The sequence below is a fragment of the Eucyclogobius newberryi genome, unplaced genomic scaffold (genome assembly GCF_026437365.1).
Source record: "Eucyclogobius newberryi isolate DKJ021-1_F unplaced genomic scaffold, fEucNew1.0.hap1 SCAF_16, whole genome shotgun sequence".
NCBI lineage: Eukaryota > Metazoa > Chordata > Actinopteri > Gobiiformes > Gobiidae > Eucyclogobius > Eucyclogobius newberryi.
Window position 1 is genome coordinate 26,467,212 of NW_027315790.1, and position 20,820 is coordinate 26,488,031.

The window sequence follows — 20,820 nt, forward strand, 5'->3', positions numbered from 1 at the left end:
TAACATATAATGTGGATTAGTTTATTACAGACTATATTATGGTCATTTGTTTATATGACTGAACGATAACTTTATTGACGTCCACTAAAAAATACACTGCATTTCCCAAGATGCACCGACCACCGGAAGCAGTCAGCATTCTAACCGGATATGTGGGCGCGTGGCTCCGAAAAGGCCCTTTTCCGTCTCTGAGAAGTGTGGTGCAGAACGGCAGACACAAGTGAGTCGAAAAATCCAATCTTGGAGCCTCTAAATTTCTTCAAAACGAGTCTTGTTGAGCAATCGGGAGTGTTTTAACGTTCCGTTGGACACTAGTTTTGAGTGAACCTCTTATAAAGCCCTAAATATGTAATTATTTAACAAGAATGTGCCGCGGTGCGGCGCGTTAGCATATGGCTGACTGTTAGCACATGTAGCTAAATGTTAGCACGTGTGGAAGCGGCACGTTGCTGAGCCTCACTTTCGTCCACGGCTTCAGAATTTATTTTACCCTGATAAAAGGAGAAAGTGGCTAGAAATGAAACTATACTTTAGTTCAACACTTTGTACCGAGACTGATGTTAACTGCTGCACAAAGGTTAAAAAACACAGCGTGAGTGAGCTAATGTCACCATTCTGCTCAGGCCTAGTGGAAGTGAGTTTAACATGTTGACAAACCACCACTACTCGCCTGATTTATAGGTGATGTATTGGAGAAAACCTTAATTGTTCTAGAGACTATTTTAAATTAGAAATTACACCGTAGTGTTTAATACCCCAGACTTATGCCACCAAACGGAGGTTTGGAAGCACCTTCAAAACGAAGGCTTAAATGAATATTTTGCACACTTTATGGTCCATTCACGTTTTGTGCAAAACGTAAACCATAGTCCTTTCAAGCCACGTCCAGCAAATTCCAGATTCTTTATATGGTAAATGTCTGAATAGTTATTGAGATACTCTCCATAAATTTAGATCTTGCCCACCTCTTGTTACACCACTGTATTTTGGTCTATTGACCCACTTAATCATAGTTTGGGAAGCACTTGAACACAGGTTAAACAGAATTCTTGGTGTGTTGCAGTGGCTGAATGGGAGACCGCTCCAGCCGTGGCTGAGACCCCCGAGATCAAGCTATTTGGAAAATGGAGCACAGACGATGTTCAGATCAATGACATCTCCCTCCAGGTAAATAACACGTGTGTCTTTGGTTTATCAGAAACACCGAGGCTAGAGTCACGCCTGGTCATGCTTCAGTTGTCCTGGTGTGCTAGAGCTCTCGCAGAGGAACTCATCTTTGCTTATTCATCGGCTGTAGTCTCTGTGGCCAGTCGATCACCAGCTCAGAAACAAGATGATGTGTAAAATGTTGTATGAAATCAACTTCAGATAGTAGTTTGAATTTACCACATTAAATCAACGTAATCCTATGTTTTTTATGTCATTGGGCTGCACAATATATTGAAAAGGTCTTGATCATCATTCAATAATCGATAACACAATATGTCCTCCATCTGACAGAAATGCAGAGATTTAAAATTAAAAAAAAATAAAATGGCTTTGAAGGTCTGGTTTCTCTTGCCTATAAGTTTTCATCCATCCATCCATCTTCTGCCGCTTTATCCGGGGCCGGGTCGCGGGGGCAGCAGTCTGAGCAGGGACTCCCAGACTTCCTTCTCCCCAGACACTTCCTCTAACTCCTCCGGGGGGATCCCGAGGCGTTCCCAGGCCAGCCGAGAGACATAGTCTCTCCAGCGTGTCCTGGGTCTTCCCCGGGGCCTCTTCCCGGTGGGACATGCCTGAAACACCTCCCGAGGGAGGCGCCCAGGAGGCATCCGAAACAGATGCCCGAGCCACCTCAGCTGGCTCCTCTCGACGTGGAGGAGCAGCGGTTCTACTCCGAGCTCCCCCCGTGTGGCCGAGCTCCTCACCTTATCTCTAAGGGAGCGCCCAGCCACACGGCTGAGGAAACTCATTTCGACCGCTTGTATCCGCGATCTTGTTCTTTCGGTCACTACCCAAAGCTCATGACCATAGGTGAGGGTAGGAACGTAGACCGACCGGTAAATAGAGAGCTTTGCCTTTCGGCTCAGCTCCCTCTTTACCACAACGGTCCGATGCAGCGACTGCATCACTGCAGCCGCTGCACCGATCCGCCTGTCGATCTCACGCTCCATCCTTCCCTCACTCGTGAACAAGACCCCGAGATACTTGAACTCCTCCACTTGGGGCAAGGACACCCCACCCACCTGGAGAGGGCAAGCCACCTTTTTCCGGTCGAGAACCATGGCCTCGGATTTGGAGGTGCTGATTCTCATCCCAGCCGCTTCACACTCGGCTGCAAACCGTCCCAGTGCATGTTGCAGGTCCGGGTTTGATGGAGCCATCAGGACAACATCGTCTGCAAACAGCAGAGATGAGATCCTGTGGTCCCCAAACCGGACACCCTCCGACCCCTGACTGCGCCTAGAAATTCTGTCCATAAAAATTATGAACAGAACCGGTGACAAAGGGCAGCCCTGGCGGAGTCCAACATGCACTGGGAACAGGTCTGACTTACTGCCGGCAATGCGAACACAGCTCCTGCTCCGGTCATACAGGGACCGGACAGCCCTGAGCAAAGGGCCCCGGACCCCGTACTCCCGGAGCACCCCCCAAAGGACACCCCGAGGGACACGGTCGAAAGCCTTCTCCAGATCCACAAAGCACATGTGGACTGGTTGGGCAAACTCCCATGAGCCCTCGAGCACCCGATGGAGGGTATAGAGCTGGTCCAGTGTTCCACGACCGGGACAAAAACCACTCTGCTCCTCCTGAATCCGAGGTTCGACTATCGGTCGGATTCTCCTCTCCAGTACCTTGGAATAGACCTTACCCGGGAGGCTGAGGAGTGTGATCCCTCTGTAGTTGGAACACACCCTCCGGTCCCCCTTCTTGAACAGAGGAACCACCACCCCGGTCTGCCAGTCCAGAGGCACGGTCCCCGAACGCCACGCGATGTTGCAGAGACGTGTCAACCAAGACAGTCCTACAACATCCAGATACTTTAGGTACTCAGGGCGGATCTCATCCACCCCCGGAGCCCTGCCACCGAGGAGTTTGCGAACAACCTCAGTGACTTCAGCTTGGGTGATGGATGAGCCAGCCACAGAGTCCCCGGTCTCCACTTCCTCTTCGGAAGACGTGACTGAGGGATTAAGGAGATCCTCAAAGTATTCCTTCCACCGTCCGACGACATCCCCAGTCGAGGTCAGCAGGCCTCCACCCGCACCGTAAACGGTGTTGGTGAGACACTGCTTCCCCCTCCTGAGGCGCCGGACGGTTTGCCAGAATTTCTTTGGTGCCGACCGATAGTCCTCCTCCATGGCCTCCCCGTATATAAGTTTTCAATTTGATTTAATACATTACTTTAGTTAATACAATATAACTGAAATTATTGGCTGAAAAGTACATTTAAAAAATCACATTAACGTATATTTACTATCCAATATTGTGCAGCCTTAATTTGTAAAGTAACGGACTAAACTGTGGACCAAACGTGTGCTTTTTTGCATTTATCCTTGATCTCTCCAGGATTACATTGCCGTGAAAGAGAAATACGCCAAGTACCTGCCGCACTCTGGAGGCCGTTACGCCGCCAAGCGTTTCAGAAAGGCCCAGTGCCCCATCGTGGAGCGCCTCACGAACTCCATGATGATGCACGGACGCAACAACGGCAAGAAGCTGATGACCGTCCGCATCGTCAAGCACGCATTCGAGATCATCCACCTACTCACGGGAGAGGTACAGTATGATCACGCACACGTTTCATTACAGGGCTGAATTTGTACTTTTCGATTCGTCTACGTTGCAAGAATTGGAATGACACTTTTTTAGTTAATGTGGGGGGATTTCCTTTAAGTCCTTTGCCAACTTTCTGTAACATGAAAGTTTAGGCCCGTCCTTAAACGTTGGAAACAAATAGTTTATACACACAATTCTGATGATAAAGTCTGATGGTTCAAACACAACCTATTTAGAATTTTGTGTAGGGATGTCAGTATCACTTTGTAGTTTTATGATTATTGTGTGACTTATTAATCTTCATTCAAAATTATATGATAGATTTACACTCTACTGCTAATAGCTTTTTCAAATCAAACATTCTGAATGATGTGTTAAAGTGACATAAATTACCATATATAAAGGTGTTTTACCTTCAGGTTAATGAATTTTGCTTCTTAAATCATCACAATTACTATATTTTTAAGTTCTTACAGTGATATCATGCCCTGAACAAACGTGATGATCAATTAACGGACTCATCTTGACATCTGATTGTGTAGCGTTTGTATTTCATGTAACTCGAGGCTAGAGTCACGCCTCGGCACTTCCCGTTGTCCTGGTGTGCTAGAGCTTTCGTAAAGTCAAATCTGCGTTTATTCATTGTGGCCCAGCCAATCACCGACTCGGAGACAAAACCCGCAGTGTTCACTTCCTGTTCGCAGTAAACGTTTGCGTTGTGGCTAAACGAAGCCGCGTTGCTCTTTCTCGTCTAGAACCCGCTGCAGGTTTTGGTGAACGCCATCATCAACAGTGGACCTCGTGAGGACTCGACCCGTATCGGACGCGCCGGCACCGTGAGGAGGCAGGCCGTGGACGTGTCGCCTCTGCGCAGGGTCAACCAGGTACGACTAGTGAAATCAGGACTGAACTGGTTAAAAAAAGTTTTTTTTCTTGTAACGTGACTGTAAAAATGGAATGTTTTGACGTGTCTGAAATGAAAATCGTCTAAACCTGCCTTTTTTTTTTTTTTTTTTTAGAAACTACCATTTAAATTTGTAAACTTTAAAGCTTTTTTGACTTGTGGCTATCCTCACACTTTCCCCAAGTGTGTTCATGATCAGTTGGGTTGATCCACTAGATGGCAACAAATCCCCATTAACACTAGATTAATGCATACACTTACAGTAGGCCCCCCCTTTTTTGACTAGTGTGCCTTTGAAAAATGGTTTAATATAATTATTTGCCATTTAGTCGTGTCCTGAGCAAACATCTGAACGGGAAAGAAAGCTCAAATGCCCATATTATAGAAATCTAAAGACTGAGATGCTGAAAGACCCAATTGCTGCCTCTTTTGGAGTTGTTTGATCATGTTTTAGTGCTGCAGCATCTGTTCCAACAATAAATCTAAAGAAAAACAGTTTTCTAGGCGACTTTTTCCACAGTTGGCTTCTCACTAAACGGTCAATTTTGGCTTAGTTTTGAGTATTGTTACAGAAAATGTCGCGAAAAATTATATTGTAGCTACTTCATGCCACTGACAAATTAACCTTAAAGCAGAAAAATCATCATTTGGCCTAAGATGTTGATTATTTGACCATTGTAAATGTATTAACTACAAACATGTTTCCTATTGGTTCAAAGTAAAGGAACACTATTGGACTTGCGCAAAATGTGTTTTAGCTTTCAGTTATTGAACAATAAGTCGATGTATAGTAATATAACATCAGGCCCGTGTGCAGCTTTATTTATGGTGCAAAATGTAATGCTGAAAGTTTGCATGTTTGTGTGGCGTTCGTGCCGTTCTCCCAAAGTCGAGGCTAGAGTCACGCCTCGGCACTCCCCGTTGCCCTGGTGTGCTAGAGCTTTCGTAAAGTCAAATCTGCGTTTATTCGTTGGCTGCAGCCCAGTCTGCCGTGGCCCAGTCAATCACCGACTCAGAGACAAAACTCCTCGCGTCGTTATGTTTTCCCCCGCCGTCTGTTTTTGGCTCCTCGCCGTGGTAATGAATCCCCCCTGTTTGGCAATTTAGGCCATCTGGCTCCTGTGCACCGGCGCGAGAGAAGCCGCCTTCAGGAACATCAAGACCATCGCCGAGTGCCTGGCCGACGAGCTGATCAATGCCGCCAAGGTAACCATAATTCACTTAGAGTGGCGCGATTGCTGTAGATGGAATTAACTCTGGAGGAGAAAGCAGTGGAAACAAGAGCGAGGCTTTTACCGTACGAGAAATGCATAAAGTGTGTTTCCTGCGTCGATAAATGCCATTTAAAACCAGATTATGAGTTACTGCGATTGGCCTGATTGATAATGGGCGGCTGTATTTTTAACCGCTTTAGTTTAATTGGCTGACGAGGACCACAGCTGTCGTGAATAAATGTGGTTCCAAAATGTTAAATTAGGACTTTGACGACGTTGCCTCGTGTCAGTCTTTGATCTGACGTTTGCTGCGTGTCTTTCAGGGTTCTTCTAACTCCTACGCCATCAAGAAGAAAGACGAGTTGGAGAGAGTTGCCAAGTCCAACCGTTAAACAACTGTTCATTTCTATCAAAATAAAACTTTTGAGGAAAATTCTGTGCATGTCTGTCCTTTTGTCCATTTTACTAAGAAAATGAACTGTTTCCTTCAGTCAAATGTTCAATGTTTTGTAATGTTAGGTTTGCATCGGGCTGTGCAATTGATACTTGTGATTTCAATAATTAATTAAATGTGCAATAGTTCTGCCTCAACATGAAGCAAAGAAGTGTTTCTAATTTACACAAGCTTATGAAAAATATAGTTCAGATACTTTTACTTGAGACATTTCAGTTTGTGAAAGTAATTGAGGTTTTGGTTATAACTAATTGTACAAAGTTACCCAGCATTACATTGACTATATAAAATGATTAAAACATTAGTTTCTCGCACCACTATGTAATTTGAGGTCTACCAGTTTACACTGCAGTTTGTCATGTTTGTCTTTTAGGTAAATTATTTGGCTTTTTTTTTTCATTTAGAGCCGAGTTAAAGGTCTCGTTAGACTTGGCTAAATCATCTGATACTTTGTGAAAAGCGTGAGGAGCAACACTGATTTATTATACTTTAAAAATACCACTTTGTGCATTATTAGTTCAACCTTCCAATTGTACAAATTCAAATTACAAATCTGACTTAAATGCGCAATGGACGATTTTTCGGCGATTTGAGAACGCAGGCGGAAGTGCGCATGCGCACTCCCTCGTGCGGACTGATACAACCATGGATCTATTATGGATACAACACACACGTGCGTTTGTTTATTAGCGCAACGGAGCGCATCTCGTCTCCCGTAGATTTCTGTCCACTTCTGAGTCAGCTCGAACTGTCTTTCTCCGTCTTCATTTTGCCCCGTACACTGAGGGAACTATATTATGATAGATCCATGCACTTAGACACGCGGAAACGTGGGGACGAGCCTGACGCAGCTGCAGGTGAGTGATAGGTGCGTTTTATGATCGATACTGGCAGAACAAATGATTTATCCACGCCACGAGGAAATATGACAAAAAATTGCAGAAAAAAATCTTCCATACCACCTTTAACATTCAGTCTCACAATTATTTCACCAAATACGTTTTACTTGAATCATATAACTCTTGCATAATAAAGCCCTGAAATCAAACCTGTTTTAAAAAAGCAGCATTTATTGTCAGATAATACATACAAACTACAAGTACATATTTATTCCGCGTCTACAATTCATATAAAAGGAAAAGCTACAACAAGAGAAACAATTGCATAGACAATAAAAACAACAGCACTTTACATTTCTCTGTCAGATCTGATTGAAATGCGTGGACGTAGTGGTAATAACGCTGTAATAACACCAACACTTGGCCCTGCGCAGTGGGATATCGCAGTGGTCCTGTCGATGTGGAAAAAGCTCACAGATTTTTCCCTTGAGTGAACTCGGCCGCAGATGTCGGACGAGTCAGAGTTTCCCTCCGGTAATAAATAGAGACGAGTCGGGAGTGGAGGTTCAGAAGAGCGAGTGTTTTCTGTTGATGAGGAGGCAGAGCGACGACAGGGACGCGCCCAGTTTGGAGGCCTCGCTGCAGGCCGTGGGCAGCAGCGTGTAGTCCGGAAGCTTCTGGAACGACTGCGGACACGAGACAAATCAATACAACACAACAAACGTGTTCTGAGCGGACAAATAACGGGTTGGTTTTCTTAAGCTGCAGCCCACAGACGTGACATCTCTGTAATCTGATCACTCCAGAACTGGGACGTCAAGAGGAGCCGGTTAATCGATAAAAGTAAGAGCTAAAAAAGTGATAATTAAGTGTTGTCGGTTCATGCAAATGTATCGTACTTTTAACGTGGCTGTTTTAAATCACAATGACTTATATTTGACGTTCAGAAAGTTTGATTTGATCAAGTTGGTCTCATACGATTGGAGCAGTTGTGTTTTGGAATGAAAGAAAATTTTGTTTTTGGAGTCAATAATAATGGTGATGTTTCTTCTCAAAATGATCGCTCGATATCGTGTCTGCTCCAGAAATCACATCATTATCAGATTTTTGGCTCGTGAACGTAGACGGCTTTGCAAATAATTCATGAATTATTATAATCAATATAGAAAGTGGCATGAAACTGACATAAATCTAACGTTTTTAACTGAATTAAACATGAGATTGAGGCATAATGGATAATACATAATGAATACATAATGGATAATGAGTAATAGATTTGGAAAGTTGTTATTTTAAAAGTGTTTTCTTTGTTGACAGTAGCCGCTCTGAGGCTTTAGAAACTGTGTGAACTGTTCAGTCTAAACTCATTTGAAAAGGACTTTATAAACATCTAGTCCATTGTGTGTATTAATGATTAGTAAAACCATCAGAAGCTAGCTTTATTCCAAACCAGAGACAAGTTGAACACCTAAAACTACGCATTTTCTAATTAACTGATATTCGTTTTTACTTTACGTTTTTAATTTCAAATATATTCATCTTAACTGCATTTTATTTCAATGAGTCGTCCCACCCGTTTCTATGTTAAATCCATGTCAATACTCACTGTTTTTATTGTCATTTTGGTAGTTTTATTCTGGTTTTTAAATAGAAAAATAGAAAAGAATGAATATTTAAATTATAAAAATGTAGTATTAGCTCCTTTACAACTTTGAGTATTTCTTGTCATGTAGGGTAAGAATGACTTGTGCTGCTGCACACATTAACTCTCCTGTCACTCACGTATCACTCTGATAAAGTGTAACTGCTTCACTCACGGCCGTGCTCTCTGGCGCCTCCTCTGTCGGGCGGTGGATCAGGAAGTCGCGCTTGGACGCCGACTTGACGTAGATGCAGTTCGCCGCCGCTTCCTCGGGGACGGACAGGATCTCGTAATGATGGTCGGTCAGCTGCTCCATCATCTGCACAAACACCAGCCGGACGAGTCAGTCTGAGGGTCCTACAGCCGCGGGACCCTCAGACCTGGGGCAGACCTGGTCCTGGTCCTGGTCCTGGTCCTGGTCCTGGTCCTGGTCCTGGTCCTGGTCCTGGTCCTGGTCCTGGTCCTGGTCCTGGTCCTGGTCCTGGTCCTGGTCCTGGTCCAGATCCAGTGTATTTCTGCTTTTTGAGTCCCAGTTCAGTCGCAATATTTGATGTGGCGTTTAAACAAGTGTGCGGGGCTGAGAGAGCAAAACTTTAAATAAATAATAGTGTTAAACGGACTACTCGTTTTAAGTTTGGTGTTGGAGTAAATGCTAAATGTAAAGTTTTAGTCACAATTGACACACGTGACTCGATTATTTTTCTCTAAAAGATAAATGCGTTTAGGGAACACTCTTCTCTATTCAGATGATAAACTGCTCAATTTTCCAGAAACAAACTAGAACATGTCCCTCTAAACCAGGCATGTCCAAACTACGGCCCGGGGGCCAAATGCGGCCCTGAGACCAATTTTTGTTGGCCCTCCTGCTTCCTGCTAAGTAGATCCAAACAACAAAAAGTAGTACGTTTTACTGTAAAATTGGAAAGATTAAGCATTTTGATGTTATACTAACCTAATGTTAATGTTCCAAGTCTTATTAAAAAGGTGTGGAGGCTCATCCAAACTATGTCAAATATAAAATTTCGAATGATTCACTTTGTCATTCAACAAATTCGATATTGTCAGGTTGTTTGATTGCTCCATACAAGTTTCAAAACTTGACACCCCTGCTCTAAACGACTGTTAGTGAACGGGACCAAAGACTTAAACGTATAGTATTCTACGCTCTCTCTTTGGTGTGAAAAGGGAACTACAAAACGTGCAAAACAAGGACTTGGTGCCATAACTACAATCGAGTCAGATAATGTATTAGTTTTGGTTTGAATCTAGCTCGTCGACACCATCTACATCCAGGTCACGGTTGTATCTTTAATTCCAATAGTACTGATCACATTGCCCTGGTTAGTGGACTCATTTGTTGCTCATTTGTTGCACATTTGTCGTCGTCATTCATTATAACACGTCCTCGTCTTGTCCCTCACCCGGAGCGTCTTCTTGGCCCCGTCGCCGCCGCTGAAGGCGATGGTGTCGGGACCGGCCATGGAGCAGATGTTCTTCAGCCTGGCTCCTCCGCAGACCGGGACTGTGGACACGGCAAAGTCCTGCACAGACACGCGCTTATTACAGACCTTTGACATTAGAAACAGGTCCTTAGATTTCGTGCTCAAAACGGCACAAAGGTTTATTTTACCAGAAGCTTTATACGTTTGTTTGTGTGATATTGTGTGATTGAGTGAACAGATCCAGCGACTTAAACCAGAGAAAAGTGCACTTCCAGATGATGAACTGATTATATTGATCTTGTATTTAGAGGTTAATGAATAATGCATTTAAATGGAAGGGTTTGGAAGTTCATGTCAAAGTGGTAACTGTACAGAGACAGGACAAAAGGCTTTGCTCCCTCCCTGTGGAACAAAGCACTAAATTAAATCACTTTATGCCTTTTAATGATTTTAAAGAACTGGTCAAGGACTTCACACAGCGACGATGCACTTGTTTTATATAATTGTATCTCATATTGTATGTATAAATGTGTTTTTATGTAATTTCATTGATTGTTCTATTTGTGTTTTAGTATCCTATGTTTGTTGTTTATATTGTGTTGTGTTTTAACAGGGGCCATGAAAAAGAGAGGGGTTTTCTCTGTATAAATAAATAAATAAAATGAATGAATGAATGAAATTAAGTGGATATTGAATTGAATTCTTGTATTTTAGGAGGTATTGCGAATGATGAATTTGCTGACTTAATTTCTGGAGGAATTTCTAATAATATACTATAAATTGAATCATGAAATATTAGTATTTTCAGGAGAATTGCTGGTGATAATATAACTGTATATTGCAGCGGTGTTTTATACATTTTGATACATTTTCTTGAGCATTTATTTTTTAGTTTAAGATCATCAAGGTCCTCGTTTTATATAAATAAAGCAATTATGGATTCACAATTTGAACAAACAGAAATACAGAAAAAATTAGAATAAAGAAAAGCTTTGTTTGGACACAGACATTAGGTTATTAACGTCCAAATATTTATCCACAGCCTGGTGTTTGCATGTTTTTCATTTGAGTCTCCACTCCCACATGACTCAGACGTTCACAGATATAAATAATATAAATACGTGACACATAAATATCCCGGCGCTCCTCTGACATCATCGTCACCACCTTTGGCTCTGATCCGAACCAAGCTCCACAACAAAAGCCTAAATCGCGGCGTCAAAGTGCTCAGTCCGCTTCAGGGACACGACACCAATCGATATTTATGTGCGAGGAAGTCCCACAATGCATCTGTCCACCGCTGCTGCCCGTTCTGAGAGGCTCTGGAGAGACGACGTCATCACTACTTCAGCTCCAATGGAAAACCCCGCCCCAGGAACCAGTGCTCGATTAAAGATGCACCGTGGCACTTTTCTGCTCGTATCCGTGGAGATGTTTGCCTGGATTTCACTGCAGTATTGAATTTAATTAAACTACCTTGCATTTTTTTTATTAACAGTCTATTTTATGCTTGGAAAAACCTGCATTTTTACTGTGAGTAGGCTCGCCACTCCACCGATCTGACCTGTAACACGCCCAGATGGCACCATGGAGATAGTAATGTGAAACTGTGGAACGTTCCAGGAAAAACATAAAAACATCCCAGAAGAAGAGCAAATTTGCCAAAACAACATATTTTGGTGCTTAGTGTACCAAAATACAAATACCTTTTCTTTGCACTAAATGTTGGCTATTTTTTGCGTTTCCTTCAATTATTATTTGCAGCAGCTCATGTTTTATAACTAAATAAATGTCAAAAAAGAGTTAAAGCAGTACAGTAGCTTCAATACAAATCATTTATCGCTTCAAAATTAGCTTTAGTGTCACATTTTCTGCCCTCAGATGTGTCTTTAATCCCTCCAGAGGTTCAGACGACCTCCTTATGTCTTCTGTTTGTGTCCTAAGACGTCTCACCACCTCTAACCAGATTTATCATTCAAAACTACAACTCCCAAAATGCCCGGCAGAGAAAAGGCCAACTGCAGCCAAGATAGAGAGAGACGGAGAGACACTGCGTTTGCTTAAATCTATCGATCTCTGAAGGTAAGCTCTTTTGTTTGGCCTCTGAAGCAGAAACGTAAACTGTGAACAAATGTGATTTAAGTATCGACAAGAGAAACTAATGGACGGAGAGATCAGCAGCTGACGGAGGAGAAGACGAGCCGCCGTTAGTTTGTACTCGGAGGGACGAGGGTTCGGGTTAAGATGCTAAACAACTTAATCTTCGATATTGTGACATCTACAAATTACAGCAGTTCAGAGTTGGTTAAGTACTGCTGGTATACGCAGAACTTTTATTATACTGCTGGTATACGCAGAACTTTTATTATACTGCTGGTACACGCAGAACTTTTATTATACTGCTGGTACACGCAGAACTTTTATTATACTGCTGGTACACGCAGAACTTTTATTATACTGCTGGTACACGCAGAACTTTTATTATACTGCTGGTACACGCAGAACTTTTATTATACTGCTGGTACACGCAGAACTTTTATTATACTGCTGGTACACGCAGAACTTTTATAGATATGTTAATTGTTACTGGAGAGTCGACCCTGTGCCCTTTATAATGTTTTATTAACCTTAATTGTAATGTCCATCCATCCATCCATCTTCTGCCGCTTTATCCGGGGCCGGGTCGCGGGGAAAGCAGTCTGAGCAGGGACTCCCAGACTTCCACCTCCCCAGACACTTCCTCTAACTCCTCCGGGGGGATCCCGAGGCGTTCCCAGGCCAGCCGAGAGACATAGTCTCTCCAGCGTGTCCTGGCTCTTCCCCGGGGCCTCTTCCCGGTGGGACATGCCTGAAACACCTCCCGAGGGAGGCGCCCAGGAGGCATCCGGAACAGATGCCCGAGCCACCTCAGCTGGCTCCTCTCGACGTGGAGGAGCAGCTGCTCTACTCCGAGCTCCCCCCGTGTGGCCGAGCTCCTCACCTTATCTCTAAGGGAGCGCCCAGCCACACGGCGGAGGAAACTCATTTCGACCGCTTGTATCCGCGATCTTGTTCTTTCGGTCACTACCCAAAGCTCATGACCATAGGTGAGGGTAGGAACGGTAAATAGAGAGCTTTGCCTTTCGGTTCAGCTCCCTCTTCACCACAACAGTCCGATGCAGCGACTGCATCCCTGCAGCCGCTGCACCGATCCGCCTGTCGATCTCACGCTCCATCCTTCCCTCACTCGTGAACAAGACCCCGAGATACTTGAACTCCTCCACTTGGGGCAAGGACTCCCCACCCACCTGGAGAGGGCAAGCCACCTTTTTCCGGTCGAGAACCATGGCCTCGGATTTGGAGGTGCTGATTCTCATCCCAGCCGCTTCACACTCGGCTGCAAACCGTCCCCAGTAATTGTAATGTATATAATGTAAAAAAAAAATGTTGCAGTCAATTTTAATTTTCAAGAATGTTTTGGAGGATTTTGGACATAAATATCATAAAACAAGACAATATAACAGTAATAATTGACAGTATTAAACTACTACGATGGACAGAAGAGGGTTGCAGCGCCCGGAGCAGCGAGCGGGTGAATCTGAGTCTGTTTTTCTTGTTTTACAGGGTCCGCCACCTTCTTGTCTCTATACATGCATTCACGGTGACGTCCACTGCACAAGTTCCCGGACGTGCGAACACATGTATGGAAATGTTTTTGAACTTTACCTGACACTGGGACAGATTCACAGGTGTTTCTATTGCTCTGAAACACACTAGTGGTACAATCCGGCCCGGGACTCAAACCCAGGACCTTCTTGCAGTGAGTCACGCGTGCTAACCACTCTGCCACACCCTCTCCCGCTGACCCCGTGCCCCTGGTCTTACCCTGAAGGTGTCTGCGAGCACCTCGGCCCCTCTGCGGTTGGTGTGGGACGACACTCCCACGAAGAACTCTCTCCCGGTAAACAGGACGTCGCTGCCCTCCAGAGTGGCCCCTCCAGAGCCCCCCTGCTCGTCCCCCATCTCCACCACAGTGAGGTTCAGCTCCGACAGGACGCGACGCACCGCCTCGGCCTGGAGCGAAGAAGGTCACGGTTACTACTATGAACGCAACAACCAATTTATCCATCTAAATTCAACCGTACATAAAGGTGCCATGATAAATCTGAATAATCGCAACTTATTTTCCCAATCTTTCAAGAAAATATACAACAAAGAACATAGAACAATATAGAACACAAGCAGGGAGCGAAAATAAAAACAAAAAGAATGAAAATAAACCTTATCCTGGCCAACATTCAAATGAAAATGAGAGTCTCATCTGGTCCAAAAGTCTATCAGATTTCCAAATTAAGTCTGAAAGTCATTTTTTCCATTTGTCTGAAGTCTGTTTTTGTCCTGTATTTCTTTGTGCATTTTTTCTACTGCCAAAAGTTCACTCTTAAAAAGGTATCCATCTCTTGTGTCCATGGCAGGAGTTTTGAGGCCCAGGTACATAGTTCTAAAATGTAGTCAAAAACCGTCTGCAGTGACTTACAATCATCATATAATTGTCATGTGGTTCTGATAAAGCTCATGATCTAAAACTGTTCAGGAAACTTCAAAGTGTTTCCTGTTTGTGTGACTTTTCCAGTATCAATACTTCAAAAGAGAATCTAGTCATGGATGAAAGCTTTTCATCGCTTTGGATTTGATTGTTGACACTTTAACCACCACCAGCACCATCAGCACCACCACCAGCAGCAGCACCAGCTTTAGCAGCAGCATCACCACCAGCACCAGCAGCATCACCACCAGCACCACCACCAGCAGCAGCACCAGCTTTAGCAGCAGCATCACCACCAGCACCACCACCAGCAGCAGCACCACCACCAACTACCAGCAGCACCACCACCACTACCAGCAGCACCACCAGCAGCAGCATCACCACCACCACCAGCACCAGCAGCACCAGCAGCACCAGCAGCAGCACCACCACCAACTACCAGCAGCACCACCACCACTACCAGCAGCACCACCAGCAGCAGCATCACCACCACCACCACCAGCACCAGCAGCACCAGCAGCAGCACCACCACCAACTACCAGCAGCACCACCACCACCACCAGCAGCACCAGCAGCAGCACCACCACCAACTACCAGCAGCACCAGCACCACTACCAGCAGCACCACCAGCAGCAGCATCACCACCACCACCAGCACCAGCACCACCAGCAGCACCAGCAGCAGCACCACACCAACTACCAGCAGCACCAGCACCACTACCAGCAGCACCACCAGCAGCAGCATCACCACCACCACCAGCACCAGCAGCACCAGCAGCACCAGCAGCACCAGCTTTAGCAGCAGCATCACCACCACCAGCACCACCAGCAGCACCACCACCAGCTTTAGCAGAAGCCCACTCTTGAACCAGACAGATTAAGTGCATTATGGTTGGGATTACAGGATTACCTCGCCGCGTCGCTGCTGTTGGAAGGGTCTGGTGATGAGCGCCGTGTCTCCCTGGATCACCACCACGTCCTCGATCCTCCAGCTCTCGGGCAGCTCCGGGTCGGGCGGGATCTCGATGAGCTGCAGACCCACCTTCTGCCTCAGCGCGCCGGTCAAACAGCCGAACTGACGCTGAGCTTTGGCCAAGTCCACGCTGCCATCGCCGTTCCTCTCGCCGTTGTGTTCGTCGTGGGGGGTGTTCCCGAAGGTTTCCGGGATACAGCGGACGACGGCGTGCGTGAAGCGGCCGTACGAGCAAATGTTTGCCATGCTTGGTGAGGAGGAGAGAGGAGGCAATCCAAATGAGGAGACAATGTCCCGTTATTCAAAGTGTTGTTGAAATGGAAATAAAACTGATGGTTTATTTGAAGGCCCAGGACATCCTCAGGTTTACAGCTGCTGTGTCTCGTCCAGTAATATCCTGCCAAAAGGAAGAGAACATTAGGAGCAAATAATGTTTAAAAATATTTTAAAATATACTGTTCTATGAATCCCAGATGACCACCAGAGGGTGCTACCTGAAGCATTGAATGTTTCCCTGTGAATGTGCGAAGGGAATAGTTCAGTGCCATAATTCAGTAGAGATGAACTGGAACTCAGAATTCTGTGGTATTTACCTGGTGAATCTCCCAGTATTTAATAAACTAAAACTACATTTATCCGTCACAGAGAAACTCAACATTTTTCTTCAATATGGTTTACTCAGGCAAACATAATCCACAACCACAACACATACCATAAAACCAACAATATAACATTTTATGAAATTAAATGCTACTTTTTCATCAAAATGCCTTTATAAGTCTAAACTTTCCATCCGGTCGCATTCAATATCCAGATCATCCACAAGATATTGAATAGACTCTTGGTCTTTTAGTCACATGATTCCTTTTGTTTGTATTTTAAGGACATATTTCCTCATCTGATGAAAGTGAAACCATGGAGATTACATTACTGGATGTTTAAAATGGCCACTGTGAACTGAATACAAATAAATATTTATTTATTATTAACTTGAGTTCCTCTTTCCAGCCCAGAGCCAGGGCCTGTTGGTTAAATGATGAGGCGTCCTCAGGACATCCTGTGTGGACCAGGTCCAGGTCGGCCTCTCGCTGAGCTCCTGCTGAGAGCCCGAGACGCCGATAAAAGGACGATTGTCCCAAAGTGGCGTGACTGCAGCGACATGGAGAAGTACTGGCCCAAACTGCAGATCTGAAACTGTTTCCTTTTTAATCTCATCTGACAACACAACAACACGGGTCATTCACTCGTGGCTTTTTCCAACTCATTATGAACGTTGCAGAATTACTTCACGGTGGTCTGACCTTGGCATTTAGTCAGAATGTGTTTGTGCTGAAGCGATATGAACAGTGACTATGAATCATCTGCCTGTTGCATCTCAATTACTCATCGCACAATCAAGATGAATGAATGAAATATCACACACTTTTACCCAAAACTAAGACTACAACTAATGCATGTTTTAGTAGTCGACTAATCAGCAAACCAAGTGTATTATTGATAAAAACCTAAAATTGTTCATTCTTTTATTCATTTTGATTAAATAATGCCACTGTCTTTGTGATAAAAGCTCTTGTGTTTAAAACTCTGTCAAATCCAGATTACAATGATCAAAATACAATTATTTTAAAAGTTGAAGAGTCATGATTATTCAGTTTAAACGTTGTAGCCCTTTCCAAAACTTACTGAATGTGTTGTAATTGAATGTATACGTTTGTTTATGCCTGTGGAAGTGTTCAACTCAGAACCATGGCTATTTACTCATGTCATTAACTCATGTTTTCCATTTGATTTGAGTAAAGCAGTTCTCCAAAATACAAAAATCACACTTTATTTTGAAATCTACACTAACTTTAGACCCAAAAATATCCATATGTTATAACATTTAAGGTAATACTCAAGAAAAAAGGAGTCAAACCATCTTTCCAGCATGATAAATCCTCAGTGGTGCCATCTGTCTACTTCACATTTTCACCCATTTTCATTCTCTAGGCCCACGCAAAAGTAACTTAAACTTATGCACATACATAAATACACGTTTTTCCTTGTCAAAATTATTGTTTACGACACAACATGGTCCTCTAATCCATTTTAGAGCTAGATTTAGTGCAAAAGCAGCATACATCCTGACGCACCGCCCAGGCTGCAACAACAACCCGACGCCTCCAACTCTTCCACTGATGATGATTCCACTTTAACCAATGAAAACTGGCACAAACTCAGCCGGAAGTTGGAGGATAAACGTGTACGATCTTAAAGTTCGTGTTTTTACCCGTTTGATGCGTCGCAGTCCGGCGCTGGCTCTTGTTTTTTGGTTGAATTCCCGACGCGTCCCAGCTGCTCCCCGTTATTACGCTGCTCCGTTTCTGAGTCTCGCCGGAAAAGTCCGAGTGAAGCCGAAGAAGAACGAACAGCGACATCCGGGCGGGACACTTTAAAAATAAGAGCTCGGGATTGAACGTGTAGTGAATGTCAAAAGTGTTCGTGTCAATAAAGGTTCCATGTCTGAATAAAGATGTGTGGCTGGGTCCAAGTTGTCCAGCGCACTAAATATCTGAATGGTCGACTTTACTGACCATCCCTCTGCCCCTTAAAAATGGTGGCAATGGTCTCCTGGCCCATGGTAAAAAGTTTGGACACTCAAGCTAAAGACCATTGAAACCTTTTCCCATTCAAAAGATATTCTATTTGTTTGAAATTGTCAATTATTGCAACAGTCCTAATTTCTCATCATTGCGAAACCCAAGGATTGAAAGTTGCATTTTCATTACAAACCCAAATGTAATGAAACGTTTTATTTTATAATAGAAAATTGGTTTAAATAAATCCATTGTAAATACTTTGTCTTTGTACTTTGATAAAAAAAAGTAGCCTGTCTTTCACCACTGTTAAGACGACAACGTGGACTTTTATTTCTGACCCTCCCAGCCCTGTTTCCGGTCTGCTCAGTAGATTCACGGTACTTGACACCTCCGCTCGCCCCTGCTCGCCCTCCCCTGCCGTGCCGCTCCTGTCCGGGCTCCGGGACTGTCCCACCTCTGCCCCGCCTCTGCCCGGGGACAGTCTGAGCCTGCAGCCGGAGACGAGGCTCCACTCCCCGGCTTCAGTCAGCTCCTACAGCCGCTGTCCACGATCAGACACGGTCGAGTTTGCATCATAATCAGTGACGTTATCTTGTGTTGTGACCCCAAACACCCTCCCAATTAGCACACGCCTGGTAATTGATAAGATTATTAGTTAATATTTAAAGTTGAGTTAAAATAATAGTCTAAAACTTCAGCTACCAACATTTTTTTTTTAAATCCACTGCATTTTAAGCCACTGATAAATACATATTGGTATTGGATGGGCAGACCTACTTAGCTTTTGCTGTGTTTTTCTATGAACTGTTGCCAAAGGGGGAAACAGTAATAATTATAGATGTTTTAATACCAATTTTAACTACAAAAGGGCTTGGTTTCATCAGTTTTTTTCTTACAATTCATATTTATTTATGTCATTTTGCAAAACAACAACAGCAATATCATGAATCTATTTATATCTCTTTGCCTACATTGAATTGTATCTTTGTGAGTAATTGTGAGACCTCCTGTAGACATGAAAATCTAATCTGGAATGAAACAGAAAGCCAGATTTGATCCTGTTGTTGGGGGCATGAAACAGCAGAATATGAGGCTGTATTTGTCCTGATAAGTGGGTCAGAGATGAAGCAGGATGGATAAACAGGATGGATTCTGCAGAGGATGTGTTTGGACAGCTGCAGTCTGGCCTGTGTTTGCTCTTGTAACAACATCATCAGTGACTTTGCAGAAGCAGACGTCCGTAAGTGAGATGTAAAGTTGTATAGGCACGTTCAGAAACACAGAGGGCAGTGTCAGTCCTTCATCTTACACAAGTTATAGCCCAGTGCAGTGAGTTCAAGGGAGGGACAGTGACGGAACAGGGAATGCTGCATAACGTGCACTTAATTCAATTCAATAAGACTTTATTTATCACCCGTGGGGCAGTTGAAAAGGCAGTGGCACAATGACATAAAAAAGAAACAAAGCAACATTAGACACTGCCTTAATACAGACACAAAAAGGAGGCTACAGTAAAAAAGCGTATTCAAAATATTTATAACAAATTATTGAGAATTATTTGTGCATAAAAAGCTTGTGTTTGGATTATAATAGTGCAAAAATACAATTGGCAGCATAGTTTTAATGCACCAGTCGTAACTTTTCTCGTGAATGTTATTGCATTGCCTAAAATGATTGGCACTAAAAATATCTATTTCCATGGAGACAGGCACCTCACAGTATAATAATGCTTTGTTCTTTGTTTTGTTTTTTAATCCCAGCAATAAATATAAATAAATACAAATAAATAAATCGTATTTTGAATATTTTAATCATTATTTGGACTATACAGAATGTAAAACAAAGAAGAAAAGACCATTTATAACATATATAGTGTCATTATTCAATCAAAATGTTGAAAAATAATGTTAAAATAGTCAGATTTCCATCAATAATACACTTTATTTGTAAATGTTCTCTGTTTAAAAGCCTTTATTCACCATATTAACTAGTCGACTAATCAAAATAATAATCCACAAGAAGATGATGTGTCAGTTGGTTCATTGTGTAACCATAAAGACTCAAAGTTGCTGCTCCTGGATCCAGTTGATCCAAAGGTGCAGGAGGAAAGAGCTTCACTGTGTTCAGAGCACAGCGGGTCAGAGGGAGGAGTCCAGACTGGATTAAATCTCTCCATCTGTCTCTGAGGTCACAGCAAATCATCAACAAGATCTTTACAGTGCAGAAATGAAAGAGCGGCTTTGGGTTTGCGCCGATATCGACCGATACTGCACAATACCAGCCAATACCAACCGATACTGCACAATACCAGGCGATACCAACCGATACTGCACAATACCAGGCGATACCAACCGATACTGCACAATATCAGCCAATACCAACTGATACTGCCAATACCAACCAGGGATACCAGCCAAAATCAATGTAGATGCTGAAAATACATATATATATATATATATTTCAACTGGTACAATATATTCTGGATTA

The 20,820-nt window shown here is 43.6% G+C and overlaps 2 protein-coding genes and 3 non-coding genes across 5 annotated transcripts; 4 read left to right on the forward strand and 1 right to left on the reverse strand.

Moving 5' to 3' along the window:
- Window positions 1-121: 121 nt before the first annotated feature.
- rps5 (ribosomal protein S5) lies at window positions 122-6,313 on the forward strand. Its single transcript, XM_072448161.1, has 6 exons — window positions 122-220; window positions 1,064-1,167; window positions 3,553-3,762; window positions 4,518-4,646; window positions 5,774-5,872; window positions 6,204-6,313. Coding segments are annotated over exons 1-6 (612 nt in total). The 5' UTR covers window positions 122-219; the 3' UTR covers window positions 6,273-6,313.
- On the forward strand, window positions 1,203-1,334 carry LOC140362337 (small nucleolar RNA SNORA3/SNORA45 family). Its single transcript, XR_011927067.1, has one exon. It is a non-coding gene; the product is annotated as a small nucleolar RNA SNORA3/SNORA45 family (small nucleolar RNA).
- LOC140362340 (small nucleolar RNA SNORA3/SNORA45 family) lies at window positions 4,323-4,439 on the forward strand. The gene has a single exon (XR_011927070.1). It is a non-coding gene; the product is annotated as a small nucleolar RNA SNORA3/SNORA45 family (small nucleolar RNA).
- Window positions 5,555-5,690, forward strand: LOC140362339 (small nucleolar RNA SNORA3/SNORA45 family). Its single transcript, XR_011927069.1, has one exon. It is a non-coding gene; the product is annotated as a small nucleolar RNA SNORA3/SNORA45 family (small nucleolar RNA).
- A 1,390-nt stretch (window positions 6,314-7,703) lies between the features above and the next one.
- On the reverse strand, window positions 7,704-18,134 carry ddah2 (DDAH family member 2, ADMA-independent). The gene is made up of 6 exons (XM_072448158.1): window positions 18,024-18,134; window positions 15,692-16,151; window positions 14,122-14,310; window positions 10,237-10,356; window positions 8,991-9,134; window positions 7,704-7,859 (listed from the first exon to the last, which is right to left on the reverse strand). The coding sequence occupies exons 2-6, from the start codon at window positions 15,998-16,000 to the stop codon at window positions 7,740-7,742; spliced, it is 882 nt and encodes a 293-aa protein (XP_072304259.1). The 5' UTR covers window positions 16,001-16,151; window positions 18,024-18,134; the 3' UTR covers window positions 7,704-7,739.
- Window positions 18,135-20,820: the final 2,686 nt, after the last annotated feature.